Source organism: Poromitra crassiceps (genome assembly GCF_964638095.1).
Source record: "Poromitra crassiceps genome assembly, chromosome: 16".
Taxonomy (NCBI): Eukaryota; Metazoa; Chordata; class Actinopteri; order Beryciformes; family Melamphaidae; genus Poromitra; species Poromitra crassiceps.
In genome coordinates this window covers 36,528,649-36,543,986 of record NC_139645.1, presented here as the reverse complement: position 1 = coordinate 36,543,986, position 15,338 = coordinate 36,528,649, and the positions used below count along the sequence as shown (strand labels likewise).

The 15,338-nt window shown below is 45.1% G+C and overlaps 1 protein-coding gene across 1 annotated transcript in view; it reads right to left on the bottom strand.

The window, feature by feature from the left end:
• Window positions 1–11,876, bottom strand: part of LOC310791618 (protein NLRC3-like) — a gene marked incomplete at both ends in the record, with an annotated part of 30,998 nt that extends 19,122 nt beyond the window's left edge. The window contains 3 exons of the mRNA XM_083653282.1: window positions 9,386–9,541; window positions 10,588–10,640; window positions 11,818–11,876. Coding sequence (XP_083509408.1) covers window positions 9,386–9,541; window positions 10,588–10,640; window positions 11,818–11,876 — 268 coding nt within the window. The remainder of the gene's footprint in view (window positions 1–9,385; window positions 9,542–10,587; window positions 10,641–11,817) is intronic.
• Window positions 11,877–15,338: the final 3,462 nt, after the last annotated feature.

Below are 15,338 nucleotides of genomic sequence, written 5' to 3'. Positions count from 1 at the left end.
GTCGACTCGAGTCTGAGTCCCTATGACTCGAGTCCAATTGTCTGCTGTTTAGCAAGCATCTGAGCAGCGGCCCTGATTGGCTGAGTAGCATCACATGGGTTGCCAGCACAACCCCGATTGGCTGACTATCATCACATGCAATTATTTACAATGCATGCAATTGGTCTGTGAGGCTGGTGAACTAGTACCGTAAACTCTAGAAACGCTCCATCAAAGTTGAATAATTCTCAATGATTTATCAGTTATAGGTCTGGGTTGACAAAGGACAGCGTCTGGGTCCAGACACAAACCGCGGTCCACCATTTGGTGATGCCTGATCTAAAGGATCAATTGTAATTTGCATTCAGAATTCGGCTGCTCGGAGTCCTCTGAACTTCCCTACAGCTGTGCAACAATCTCTGACACTGGGGACAACTATCGTCAAAATACTTATTCTGAAGGAATGGAAGTCCTCCTCTTCACCTCCTTTTCAGGTGTGGCTGATAGACATGATCTCTGTTATACAGATGGAGAGACTCAGGTCCCTGAGAACCAACTTGCTTAAAAAGTTCGGTAACACTTTATAATAACGTTCAGTCCTAAGTCATTTATAAGCCTTTAGTTAATGATGAACTAACCATTTACAAAACATGAATATACATTTGTAGATGATTAATAAATGTTATGTTAACATATACAAATGTGTTGTAAGTCATCTATAAACCTTTAGTACCGGTAAATGAACTGTTCCTCACCTGTTGTAAATGATGTGTAAATAATTTACAATTCATTTACAAGGCTTTCTGCATCCCCTAATCTAAAGTGTAAACCATTCATCACACATCAATGTGTTACATACAGGGGGTAGCTCTGTTTATCAAAATTGAAGCCAATGCGGAAGTGTCCTCTTTGCTGCAGGGGTAACCCATTGGTCTGTGGACTTCTGTTTTGAAGCCTCAAGTATGGCCTCAGTAAACACTTTCCTAATGCGTTCATGGTCTCAATCGCTAGTTTCAGACTATGTTGTAGTTGCAGACTATGTTTTGGGGCGTGATTGACAGGTCGCTTGTCCACTGATCACACAGCTCGCTGATCACGGACCAATAGCAGGCCGTGCTCTGTGGGAAACCCCTGGACCTGTTTCGAGATCAGAGATGGCAATGGCCAAAATCGAAAGTTAGCTATTTTTTTCCGAAAGAATGCAGGTTTAAGTGCACTTCCACATTTGCTTCAATTTTGACAGAGCTATCCCCTTGTATGTAACTCATTTATGTGTGATGAATGGTTTACACTTTAGATTAGGGGATGCAGAAAGCCTTGTAAATGATTTAAACATAATTTATGAGGTTAGGAAGACTTCATTTACTAAAGGTTTATAGATGACTTACAAGGCATTTGTGATATGTTAACATAGCATTTATTAATCATCTACAAATGTATATTCATGTTTTGTAAGTGATTAGTTCATCATTAACTAAAGGCTTATAAATGACTTACGACTGAACATTATTATAAAGTGTTACCAAAAGGTCTCAACTAAGTGTGACCCGTTTTTGGCCTACTTTGACGAGGCTAAGAATGACCAGTGACTGAGCTTAGGGGTGATGGATGGCTCGCCCGTCTGGAATCTCATGGACCCCTTGCGTGGGATCCCATGCACATTGGGCTCTATCTTCCCAAAAGCGCTAATTTTGTGTTCGCGCTCGTTTAACGCCGTGCGCAATGCAAATTGGGGGCGGACACAAGCGCGTGCCTGTGATAATTGTACTGGGCATTCGCTGCCCCATGCCAAAGCAGGTGTTTCAGCGCTAAAATGTGGGATAGATGGCATTACCCTATTGTCAGCAGCACGCAATTACTTTAGATTTACTAAGATTTACTAATTTACTAAGAGCTTTGAAAAGGACCTCTTACGCGCAGGCCCGCGGGAAGTAGGGGTGCTGCAGGTGCTGCAGCACCCCCTATATTTTTTCCAAATTTTTCCCCAATTCTTTTTTTCTTTTTTTTTTTTTTTTTTTTACAAATGTAATTAAAAATATTTTGCAGTGCACTATGTTCCTTTCTTGTTTAAGACTGTTTCGGGAAATGAAAATGTAGCCTATTTAAATAGAATTATCAACAATAACAATCAAGGAAGTTACATGCTTGTAGTCTAGAAAAGAAGAAGAAGCGCGCATGCACGCACATGTTGTGTTGAACCAACCAACAACCAATACGAATTGTTTAATCTGGCAATAAAGAAATGTGAACTTGACATGCTATTTTTATAGCCTACTCAAAAATGCACCTCCCACTATACAGCAAAGAGAGGAGTCAATGTTTCTTGATATATGCCATTCAGATCAGAATAATTATTCTAGTCATTAAGTTTGCTGATAATATTTCTATCATGTTAAGTCTGTGTCATGTTAACTGGTGTATTCAGAGCAAATAGGGAGATATAGAGCATTATCATCATGCTATATATCTCCCTCTTTGCTCTGAATGAGTGACAAAAGGAGAAAATACTGAATAATTACATCACAACAGTATCCTAATGTTAATTTAAAATGAGATATTCCTCTAAATATGGCAAAAAAATGTAAAAAAAAACGTCAGAGTCCCTTCCTCCCAGCACCCCCTGCTTAAAATTACTTCCAGCGGCCCTGCTTACGCGCAAATACCTCTCTGCACGGAGATTACGGCTGCGCTCCCAGCGCAGAGAGGTATTTGCGGAGTGGAAAGTGGAATTTATTTTGGATATGTCATTAAGCACAGCCTTGCCACGCCAATACATCAAATTATGCTGCTTAAATTGGGTATTAGCAGATAATTCAGTGAGGCAATTAACTATAACTCACTGAGAAACTTTTATCACATCGCAAAAAGGGAAATGTATTGAGAAAACGTGTTGGACAATTACATAGGCTATTTACCTTCATAACCCGAAGGGTCGACTCGTTGGCACCACAGACGATCTGTCAATAAGCTCCCTCTGTCCTCGCACGAGTGAGTACACTATATTACGCATGGAGAGAATTACAGCATATTGCATGGCTCGCGCAAACAAACCATTGCGAGACGGGAATCTGATTGGTTTTGATTGACATAATGCCCAGCCTTGCCTGGCCACGCCTGTGAATAATTCTGGTAGTTAAGACCGCCCAAATCCCGTTTGTGCAGGCATTTTGGAGCGCAGATGATTTTTGGCAGAATTGGCATGGCTCTAATTTGCGCTTGCGACAGGTGCCGTGAACGTTTCCGCATGCCCGCCGAGAATTGCATCCCCAACATATTTCGGGGCTGTTTTAACTTAGAAATCAGGGAGGTTACGTCTACTAGACAATTATATAACTTTGAAACAGTTACATTTCTGTATAAATCATTACAAGTAGCTCCCGTGAGGTGGGGATGTTTTTTTTTGCTGCTCGGCGGGGGAGCAAAACTCGGCAGAACACCTGGCGGACGGCGCAAGTCCGTGCCTTAAGGCACGCGCAAACGCTATATAGGGGATAGCGCCTGTCGGAAGATAGAGGCCATTATCTCTTACGAACACATAAGAACCTTACAGTATGCGGCTGGTAGCACCACGTTGTAACGTTGAATGCCAATGTTGTATTTTTCTTTCCTTTCTTTTCCTGTGCCTGAGCCTGTTTGTCTTCTTTGTATATTGTTCTATCAAAAATTGAACATAAAATATAAAATAAACAGCATAGGTCATCACCACACACCCATGGACAGTCATTCATGGGAACATTGGTAGTTACTCTTCAGGAACTGCTTTAGATTGGTTTTAAAATGCTTCCAACTACGATCCTGTTTAATGTGTGTGGGCAGTGAGTTCCACATTTTATGCTCATTTTATGTTCAGGGTTTACGAAAAAAACAGTCAGGACTCTTCTCTCTCCTCTCATATATGTTCTCTTCCAGTTTTCACTTCCAAGCGAAATCGTCTTTTTCCTGTATCACGTATAAAGCTAGCATCAAATCCTCTTTATCGTCCCTGTTCCCTCTGTGTCTCCGGTCCGGATCTTCCTCCCGTATCTATGTATATCTCCTGATATCTTTTGTTTATATTTTTTCAAGTATCGATATTCACTTTTCTAATGATTCCTCTCCTGTCTAACATTGAGTCTCAGCTCTGCTTTACTGTGTGTCCGGCAGAGAAATGATGTCGCTGCCTGTCACACTAATGCTGCCTTCATGGGCTGTCAGAAATAGCATGCTTTACACATAGTTAAAACCAAGTGGTGAATTCAGGGGAAAACCACACACAACTCCACATCATCCACTTGAAACTGGCCAAACTGCAAACATAAAACACTTACAGATGACATTGAGAAGAGTCTTGCTGTTGGGGTAGTTGTTGATGTATGCTGTGTACAATCCACTGTCTTCTCTGGTCAATCCTCTGATCCTCAGCTCTCCAGTTGAAGTGTTCAGGTCACCACGATCTTCAAATATGCAGCAACATGGTTAGGGTTAGCGTCTCAACAGATTTCTAAACATGGTTAGGGTTAGCTTCTCAACAGAGTTCTTAACAGGGTTAGCTTCTCAACAGGCTTCTTAACATGGTTAGGCTTAGTTTCTCAACATAGTTCTTAACATAGTTAGGGTTAGCTTCTCAACAGTGTTCTTAACTCATTGAGTGCCAGCCACTTTTGGAGAACGGACACTCCCAGTGCCAGAGTTTCAGAGCGTTTTCAGTGATTTCTCGAGGCCCACAGAATATTGTGTGATATTACTACGGTATGTAAACACCGAACACGCACAAAGAACGATGAGACTCTATTGTATCAGCAGCAAAAAAAAGTTTATTGATATCATTTTCCGTTCTTTAGTTATCAGCCGGAGAAGATAGGTCAAAAACAGCAAAAAATCGCGTTTCCACCTAGGAGCTGAGATATTGAGCCTTTTGTGAAATCAAGCATTTCAAGCAAATCACTGACTCTGAAACTAATATTTTCTGACCTGAAAGATCTGAACAGTAATTTCCTTCAATAAACAGCACCCACACCCCCCTCAACTCCAAACTCCTCCTCCGTGGGAGTGTCTCTGGTGGCTTTGCTCGCTGTGCTGGCTGCTGCGTGTGTCAGGCGAGTCTCTCTGCTGCCTCACGGATCCACGTTCAGATGGCGGCCGCTCGTCGGGGGAGTCTGGATGGGGCTCGCGGTCGTCTGCATTTCTGGGGTTTCGGTTGTGAGCTGGGATGAAGCTGCGTCCGATTATAGGCTTTCTGCTGCGCGTTTCAAAGTGCGCTGCACCCAGTCTATTTTCGGAGCGCTCAGCCTTGTGGCTCCCAGCGCGACACTGTATAAGCCAAACCATTCTCATGGTTTGGCTTTGGTTGTATTTTCTGGCGGCTAATCGTGTGGAGAAGCTATGCAGCAGAGACAGAGACATTTGTGGGAGCGGATTGACTGCTGTTCGCAGCTAACGTTGGCTCGTCCAGGCAGCCAGAGCAATCTGTGCCGCTCTGGCTCATGCATCGGTTTCTCTTTGATCAAGGGGCTTTTTCTGCTTTTTTTCCCTCAACTTTCTCTAATCTGGAGAGCACTGTCGCCACTTAATGGGTCGGTAAAATAGGTTTTACACATTCAACATGCCCCAAAATTTTACAGGAGATGGATCTGGCTTTGATCCACGTCCCACCGTCAAAAAACACAATTGACGACAATCGTCGTCATTGGCACTCTACATCACTAATCGAATTGACGACGATTGTCGTCATTGGCACTCAATGAGTTAAGATGATTAGGGTTAGCTTATCAACAGAGTTCTCAACCATGATCTGAAAATTATTTAACCAAGAAAGCTGACTAAAAGCACACAGTTGTCCTGTACAGCCACAACCTTCTGTTAAAGTGCCTGGAAAGTAACCAAACATAAATATATTTAAATATGTATTTTGAGTTTGTCACACCACGGGAAAAACTCTTACTAACCACCCAGTCAAATTTGAACATAATTGAATGTCACCAAGTATGTAAAATTAGGAGCTGCACTCTCTATGTTCTCAATGTGATTGTATGCTCTGAAGGCTGTTCTGGAAGCGTGTGACTGGAAGGTCATTGGTTCAATCCCCAGGACCGGCAGGATAAATCTGGGTGGGGAAATTGAAAAGGCAGTGCTTGCCCCTCTCTCATTACCACCACTGAGGTGCCCTTGAGCAAGGCCCTTAACCCCAACCGCTCCAGTGGAGCTGATCAGTGGCCACTGGCCAGCAGATCAGACTGTGGCTGTACTGGTCAGCTTCCAGGTATGAATGTGTGTGTGAATGTGAACAGGGCGCTCCTGAAAAAGAGAGCATTGCTCTCAGTGAGACTCCCCTGTATAAATAATGGTAATAAAAATTCAAATAACACCAAGTTTGAAGTCAATCAGACAAACGGTTCTCGAGATAATCCACTTTTGTCTACCTACTGAGCTGAACATACAACATGATTTTAATGTTTTTAAATAGGGGTATTAAATCATGGTTAAAAGATAAACAACTTTGTTCTCACACCTAATACACCCGTAGACCTCTGGTGGTACTCTGTGTACTACGTCTGTATTTTGTGTACATCCTTGTCAATGCATTATGTATGTATTTACTTTTGTGTTTTATATTTGATTATGTTTTTGTGTGTATGTATTCCGGGGTGTATTTTAATGTAAACGCCGCCTGTGGACAGGTGTTGAAAATTGGTGTTCCGCTATAAACACTAAACACTGTGTATCTGGTTGTTGTGCACATGTATGAACTTACATCTCTAATGCTCTGTGATGTCCATATCAAGTAAAGTTAACTAACTAACTTTTGTGCTGCCAGTAGGTGGTGCTATGAGTATGTGTGTCTCAGAAATTCGGCACCGCACTCCGTCGGGTTCCCAGCAGTGCCCCAGGTTTGAAGTCGATCGGACGAACAGTACTCTAGATAATCTATTGTGTTGCCAGTAGGTGGTGCTATGACACATGTCTGAATTGCATGACATTTATTTAACACTGCACTCTGTTGAGTCCAAAGCAGCGCACCCTGCCAAGTTTGAAGATGACCGGACGAACGGTTTGTTTTGTCTTGCCCATAGGTGACGCTATGACTATGGTCACCTCTGAAATTCAGCAGTGCAATCTGCCGGGTTCCCGGCAGCACACTCCCCTAGTTTGAAGTCGATCTAGGCCATTTAAGATCTAAAACATTGCTGTAGCGCCCCCTATGGCTGCATTTCTCCCCCTAGCCAGATTCATGTCAGACCCCTGAAAAGTGTTTTGGCAAAATTTGGAGAAGATCAGAGCAATTACAACTCGCCTTACAAGTCCGTAAGCCTATGAACGGACGGACACACACACACACACACACACACACACACACACACACACACACACACACACACACACACACACACACACACACACACACACGATTATCGCTTGGTGGTATTCCAGCCCGGTGTTGTGTGTGTAAATAAATGGTAAATGATAAATGGACTGCATTTATATAGCGCTTTTATCCAAGGCGCTTTACAATGTGCCTACATTCACCCAAATAAGGTGTGTGTGAGTGTAGTGTTAATTTCGTCAACAAAAACTATGACGAAAAATGACTATGATAACTACATTTTTCCCCAAGATTAAGAAGAGACTAAAATGTTCAGACTTTTAGTTTCATTGACTAAAACGAGACTAAAATAGTCAAACTTTTAGTCGACTAAAACTTGACTAAACAAAAAGAGGATGAGGTTGACTAAATATGATAAAAACTAACAAGGACATTTTACACAGGACTAAGACTACGACTAAATTTAAAAATAGACAACAAAATTAACACTAATTATAGACTGTTTCTCCCCCTCAATGCAACAGTTCAGGTTCCTGTGCTGCAGCATCATAGATGTAGCTGACATTTAGCTGTCTTAAAAACATTTACAGTAGTTACAACAGAACCCACCCAGTCTTAGCTAAGGGTCTTATCTATATGTGTATGAGGTCGTTGCTACCACCGTATGCCGACACTGGCCCGGGTGGGCAGAGTCACCATTAGCTACTTTCCCCGGGAAAGAGTTGCCAACACTGCTTAGAATTACAATTACTAGTGCAAGCGCATCAGCAGATTCAACAGTTTTCATTGACTAAAACTAGACTAAAATGTGAATAGTTTTCGTTGACTAAAACTAGACTAAAATACTTATGGTTTTATTTGACTTATGCTGCCTACACACTAGAGGATTTTCAAATCTTAACCGATTTTAAAAACATGAGAGACCACAGACATAAGGACAATTTCATCCGATTTTAACATTAAAATCGCTTGAACGCACACACTAGATGATTCAGCCAGACTGCGAGACCACATACCAGCCGTTTGAAGTACCGACTCACAGCGATTCCAGCAACTAGACTGTTAGGCTGTTCATATCCCACAAAACCGCAATTTTTTCCCACAGACAACAGCAGATGGCTCTCAAAACATGCACCGAGCGGCGGGTCCACTTCAAGCAGCGCGGACACCCTCGCAAAATGAGCTAAAACAACGTCCTGTCTGAGAGCTCATATTACAGCATATCCACTCCCTTGAAGCAAACAAACCGCTCCGCTCGGCACATGTTTGGAGAGCCATCCGCCGCTGTCCACCCTGTTTTAAGCTGTGAGGATGCTGGGGAGAGAGGAGCTACATGGCACTGCTGTTGCCACAACTCGTTTGTTGTGAGCGCTGCATTAACATCCAGGTATGACGCGTTGACGCGTCTCGGTCTGCGCTCTCATTGGCTATTGCGGGTTCCGTCGGGAGACAGCCATCGTAAATATCAAACATGTTTTATATGCCCGATTCGAGATCGGGCAGGCTCCGATTCAATCGGGAGCATTGCAATAATCTTATTGACACCACACACTTGACAATTATTTTGACAAAAAATCGGTTGAGACGAGCCTCGAATCGGGCCACGCCCCCCCCGAGGGGAATCGGGCATTAAATCGGGCCTTTTATCCTCTAGTGTGTGGGAAGCATAAGCTGAGAATAAAATGCTCAAACTTTTAGTCGACTAAAACTTGACTAAATAAAAACAGGATGAGGTTGACTAAATATGATACAGACTAACAAGGACATTTAACACGGGACTAAGACTAAATTGAAAAATAGCCGACAAAATTAACACTGAAACGATGATTATAATTAGCAATTAACACTGAAACTAAAAGTCTGAACATTTTAGTCTTGTCTTAGTCTTGGGGAAAAAGGTAGTCGACTAAGATTTTTCGTCGACGAAATTAACACTAGTAACAAACCAGGTTACAGTGCTGTCTCCACCTACACAGTACTGAATGCATCTCCAATAAATCTAAAAACCACAGTAGCCTACCATTCAGCAAGCATCTGAGAGAACAACTTGACCCTCCCACCCCCTGTTAAATCTGAGCTTAAGTCACCCACTGTGTCTCAGTTTACCTTTGAATTGCTTGTAGGGCTTCACCTCCTTTCCAAACCAGATCATGGCCAACGCCTCTCCATGTTTCCACTGTATGGCTGTGATGGAGCCAGTCACAGAGGACCAGTCTGGCCTGAGGACAACACTGCCCCCTAGTTTCCCGTAGAGTGTTTTTTCTGCAGAGACAAAAAGTATGGAAGCTGTGACATTTTAAATGTGAGTGTGTGCTTTAGCAGTGTCAGGGGGGGCGGAGCAGCAATGCTTCAGCTAAATATCCAACCTGGTTTTAGACCTAAAGGCCATTTTCACTGTATTCAGGGATGCACCATATGGAAATTTTTCAGCCGATACAATAACCAATAAATATCTGCTTCTCCTGGCCGATAACCAATACGATAACCAAGAATCATTTCACGTTTTTGTATTAAAAAAATTTATATGCATAGGCTACTTGGGGTAAAAAAGAAAAAATAGTAGTGAGCAAAGATGGATGATTTAATAGGCTAAGTAGGCTCAAAATGGCTGCTTTGGGTGGAATGTGAAATAGGTGTATAGCCTAGGCAATACAAAAATTACATAAAGGCTTTTATAGAACCGAAAGCCTATGGCTGCTAAGTCTGCAGATAAAACACAATGACAAAAGGCATAGTAATTTAGACTCTTATTGTCATGTTACTGTCTGTTCGAATTTTGCATTGGGGCCAGTTCTATTCAAGTGAATGGGCCAGGAATGGAAACCATCATATCTGTGTCATTTCCCTTTATTATTATCATCATCATCATCATCATCATCATCATCATCATCATCATCATCAAGCAAACACAAGACCATCTGATGCACTCATGCAGTGCATGATGAGTAGAAGACGGGAGGAGATGAAGCAAAACAAACACTGCGGCATGCACAGGTGTACAGTACCGGTGGTGTTGCTCCATGGTTTGTGTTTTGCGGATTCACTTGTGTTGTTCAGTCAGCCCTCAGCCAGGCAAGAAGCCTGCTGGAGAGAGGAGAGATTTCCCTTCTTTATTCTGTCCAATAGACAAGTGACAGTTTCGACCACGTGACATTGTTCAGAAAGTTTGGTGGCTTGTGACAAATTGTTGTGTGAAAGAGAACCAGACCAAATGAAAATCGCAACAATGTTGCAACTTCACCCCCCCGAATCGCACCGAGTCCACCAGCGTATATGTGAAAGAGACCTAAGGCAGGATGGATGGAGACCAGTTTTTTTCAGGGTTGGAGTAACAGCGGCAGTTATGAAGGCGTAGGTGACACTGCCGTGGGACAGTGAGGAGTTGAAGAGGTTAGTGAGGACAGGAATACATGATTTCAGCAGGGGGGTGGGGAGCGGGTCGAGGGAGCAGGAGTGAAGCGGGAGAGGTGGGGAGTTCAAGCGGCCGGAGCGGAGTAGGGACTACTGGGTCAGACAAGGGTCCCAGCGATTGATAGTGATTTTGTCTGTGAAAAAATTGAAGGAAATAGTTGCATTGTTGGGTTGTGGAGGTGGAGAAGACAGCCCCACAGGGCTTGAGGAGGCTGTTCACGGTGGACAAGAGGGTTTTGGGATCACGGCTAGAGTCATTGATGATGGAGAAGTATGCAGACTTGGCTGCAGTTAAGGCATCTTTGTTGGTGGAGAGGTGGAGTTTGTAAGCTTCGTGGTGGAGAGTGAGTGATGTTTTCTTGGTGAGTCGTTTCAGTTGGCGGCCAGTCTGTTTAAGTGTGTGGAGCTCAGTTTTGAATCAGGGTGCAGAGATATTGAAGGAGACAGATTTTGTTTTGAGAAGGGCCAGTAAGTTGAGGGAGGCATATAATGTTGTTGAGGTTATTGGCAAGATCATCAAGTGAGGTGGGGGCAGGTTCCTGTGTGAGAGCGTTGGAGAGCAGGTCTGAGAGTTGGAGGGAATCAATGGATTTTGTTTTCCGGAAAGTTATTTTTCTGAGGAGCTGTGGACGTGAGGTTGGGGATGGATCAGTGAATTGGATTAGGTGTGACAGAGCGAATGGGAATTATATATGTTGTGAACGGGCAGATTAAGAGAGCAGACGAGGTCTTTGACATGGGTGGGGAAAGTGATGTGCTGGATGAGATAGGAAGTTTCTGTAATACGGCCCCCGATACAGAACCTGTAACAGTCATTATGCCTGCTATGCATTTGGTTGAACATTGGTTGCAGTAACAGATTAAGTCACTGGGTGGTGCTCCTTGTTTATACTGAGACTGAGTTACAGCAACAGACTGAATCAGTTCCACTCCCGGTCTATCTTCTGACAAGTAGCTTGTCTCTTCAGTAACTTGATGCGTGTTAAACTATATCGATACATACATGTACATAGTATGTTGAAAGATTATAGTGTCGTAGAGACCAGGCATTGTATGGTTGACAGGTATAGGTGTCTGAAACCCCAATACTGATGTCGTCTGACTATCATGCTATGCTATCTCCCTACCTCCCGCAGTGGGCCCAGTTTCTGGGCCCTCGCCGGTACGTTTTTATCCAGTAAAGCATCGCATCTTTGCACAAGTTACCACTACTACATCTGATCATCGCAGTGGGCTCCTTTTGGAGCCCTTGCGTGTAAGTGCCGTGGCAGCTACCTGTTTTAGCTTCATGCTAACCGCACTCATCATCATCGTCCTACACTGTTGTCCTGTGTACTGGCAGCTATTTTTCTCTCCTCAGCATGCCTCCTCTCGACTTACCGGACCTGGAGATATCCCGGGTTCGTGCTGAAATCCTGTCCATCGAGTCCCTACTCCAGGATGTCCTCCAGCGGCAGTCCATCCTCACCTCCAGGCTGGCTGATCTCCAACGGGACGCTGTCCCCTCCAACCCGGAGTGTCCGGCCGAGAGCCCCGTTCCCGGTACATCCTGGGCTTCGGTTGTCGCGAGGGGGAGAAGGCTGTCTCTCCCTCTATTTTCCCCCGGGGAAAATGACCGTGACACCATCCCGCTATCCAACTTCTACAGCCCTCTGGAGAAACTAACTGAGCCAGCGGCTACGTGTGAGCGGGTGGACTCGCAAACCGGCGCCCGGGGCCAGAAAGTTCACTCCAAAGCTTCAAGGAAGCGCAGCAACATTAATATGACTTCCCCGATTGCTCCACCAGTCTCCCAGGGAAAACGGGCCCGACGATTATCTTCTCCTTCTCCGTCCCCTTCAGCAGTGTTAGCGGCTTCCTTCTCTCCTAGCTCCCGAGGCTCCACCGTAGCTGAGTTAGCGGGTGCTAGCTGCCTAGCTAGCACGGCTGGAACAGTTAGCTTAGCAAATGCTAAAAACATAGCATCTGCATCCCCACTCCGTTTCTCACCCCCCGATTATATTCTGGTGGGTGATTCTGTCATCAGGCACGTAGCTATTCCTAACTGCATTACCTACTCATTCTCCGGAGCGAAGGTTCTCGATTTGGTAGAATATATCCCATCCATCACCGAGCGTCACCCCTCTGCAAAAACTGTGATCGTTCATGTTGGCACAAACGATATCAGGTGTCGGCAATCAATTAAACTCCAGAGTGATTACGAGGTCCTAGCGGAGACTATTGATTGCCTTGGTAAAACTTGCATTTTCTCTAGTATAATTCCCACTTTCCGACGACGGAGCTCCGAATTATTCAGCCGTATATTTAACAGCCACCTATGGCTCCGTAACTACAGCTCTGCCTGTGGCTACGAGTTTATTGACCACTTTGATTCCTTCTGGAACACGGCCCATCTCTACAAAAGTGACAATCTTCATCCCAACATTAAGGGGACTGCTGTCTTGGCCACCAACATCTCCACCCACCTATCCACCTCCAAACAGCGTCTCAATCTGTGACATAGGGTCAATGAGTACTGACTGGTCACTTCCGGTCAGACCCAGCAAAGCACTCCAGACAGTGGTATTCTTGGTTTTAGCGCCCCCTCAACGCCCGGCGGGCCTATTACACCTCCCTTTCCTATCACTTGTTCAAATGTCAATCCCTGTTCAATTCCAGTTCATATTACTGTTACAAATAAAGTTCCTGCTATCCATCTCACCAGACGCAGCAGAAACCCTGATCATTTTCCACATCTTATCAACCCTAATATTCCCTTCATTATCACTGGCGGTCTCTGGAACTGCCAGTCAGCTATCAGGAAAGCTGAGATCATCTCTGCCCACGCCCTATCTCAATCACTTCTCTTTCTCGCCCTTACCGAAACATGGATAATTCCTGAGAACACAGCGACTCCAGCTGCTCTATCTGCCGCCTTTTCTTTCTCCCACACTCCCCGAGCCTCCGGACGTGGGGGTGGCACTGGGCTGCTTATCTCCCCTAAGTGGACCTATGCAGTCACCCCTCTCTCACATCTCTCTCTTTCCTCTTTCGAGGCTCACGCCGTATCTGTATCGCTACCCACTAAGCTCACCATCGTTGTCATCTACCGCCCGCCTGGTCAGCTGGGTGACTTCTACGAGGAGATGGATACTCTCCTCTCCCTGTACCCCGAGGATGGCACGCCACTCATCCTCTTGGGGGATTTTAACGTCTCAGGGGCTATAGTTCATTCTTCTTTTTTCATTAGTTTTTTCTCATCTTTTGACCTCTTTCTCTCTTCTTCTCCTCCCACTCACAAGGCTGGAAACCAGCTTGACCTTATCTTCTCCCGATCCTGCCGCACATCTAACCTCACTGTCACTCCGCTTCCTGTTTCCGATCACCACTTCATAACCTTCTCCCTTCCCACCTCCCTCCCCACCCCCCTCCCTGCTCCCACTCATACCATCACCACCCGGCGTAACCTACTCTCCCTCTCACCCACTGCCCTCTGTTCTGTTGTCCTCTCCACCCTTCCCTCTATTGAGCAGTTTTCTACTCTCTCCACCAGTGAGGCCTCTTCCACCCTCCTCTCCTCCCTCTCCTCCGCTCTCGACTCTCTCTGTCCCCTCATCACTAAACCTGCCAGATCATCCCCCCCTGCTCCTTGGCTGTCCGAGGCCCTGAGGTCCAACAGGACTGAGCTTCGGGCAGCTGAGCGAAAATGGAAAAAAACTCATCACCCCATTGACCTGTCTGCCTATCACCTCATCCTCTCAAACTTCACTGCTACTGTCTCATCTGCTAAGTCTTCCTTTTATATCTCTTTAATCCAGTCATCAGCCTCCAACCCTAGTAAATTGTTTTCCACCTTCTCCTCTCTGCTTAACCCCCCACCTCCTCCCCCCCCCTCCTCCCTCACTGCCGATGATTTTATGTCTTTCTTCACCAGAAAGATAGATGTCATTCGCTCTTCTTTCCCCCCCCCCAGTCATTAACAACAGTCCTTTTGTCACCACACCTCACTCTCTGACTCCTCCCACCGGACTTGCCTCCTTCTCTCCCCTCTCCCCAGAAGATGTTCTCAAACTTGTCATATCCAACCGTGCCACTTCCTGTCCCCTGGATCCTATCCCCTCCTCTCTACTCCAAGCCATCTCCACAGACATTTCTCCTTTCCTCACTGTCTTCATCAACTCATCCCTGTCCTCTGGTACTGTGCCGGTTTCCCTCAAGACTGCCAGACTCACGCCACTACTCAAAAAACCCTCTCTCGACCCCACTATCACCCACAACTACCGTCCCGTCTCCCTTCTTTCTTTCTTATCCAAGACTCTAGAACGCGCCGTTTCCGACCAACTCTCAAACTATCTCACCCTGAACGATCTACTTGACCCTCTACAATCTGGTTTTAAGCAACGACACTCCACCGAGACAGCCCTCCTTTCAGTCACCCACGCCCTTCATACTGCCAAAGCCTCATCCCTTTCTTCTGTCCTTGTTCTTTTAGATTTGTCTGCAGCCTTTGATACTGTAAATCACCATATACTTCTCACCACTCTCTCCGACCTGGGCATTTCTGGATCTGCACTCTCTTGGTTTACATCCTATCTCTCCGACCGCTCACATCAGGTACAATGGCGAGGATCACTATCCAGACCTTCCATTCTCAACACGGGTGTCCCCC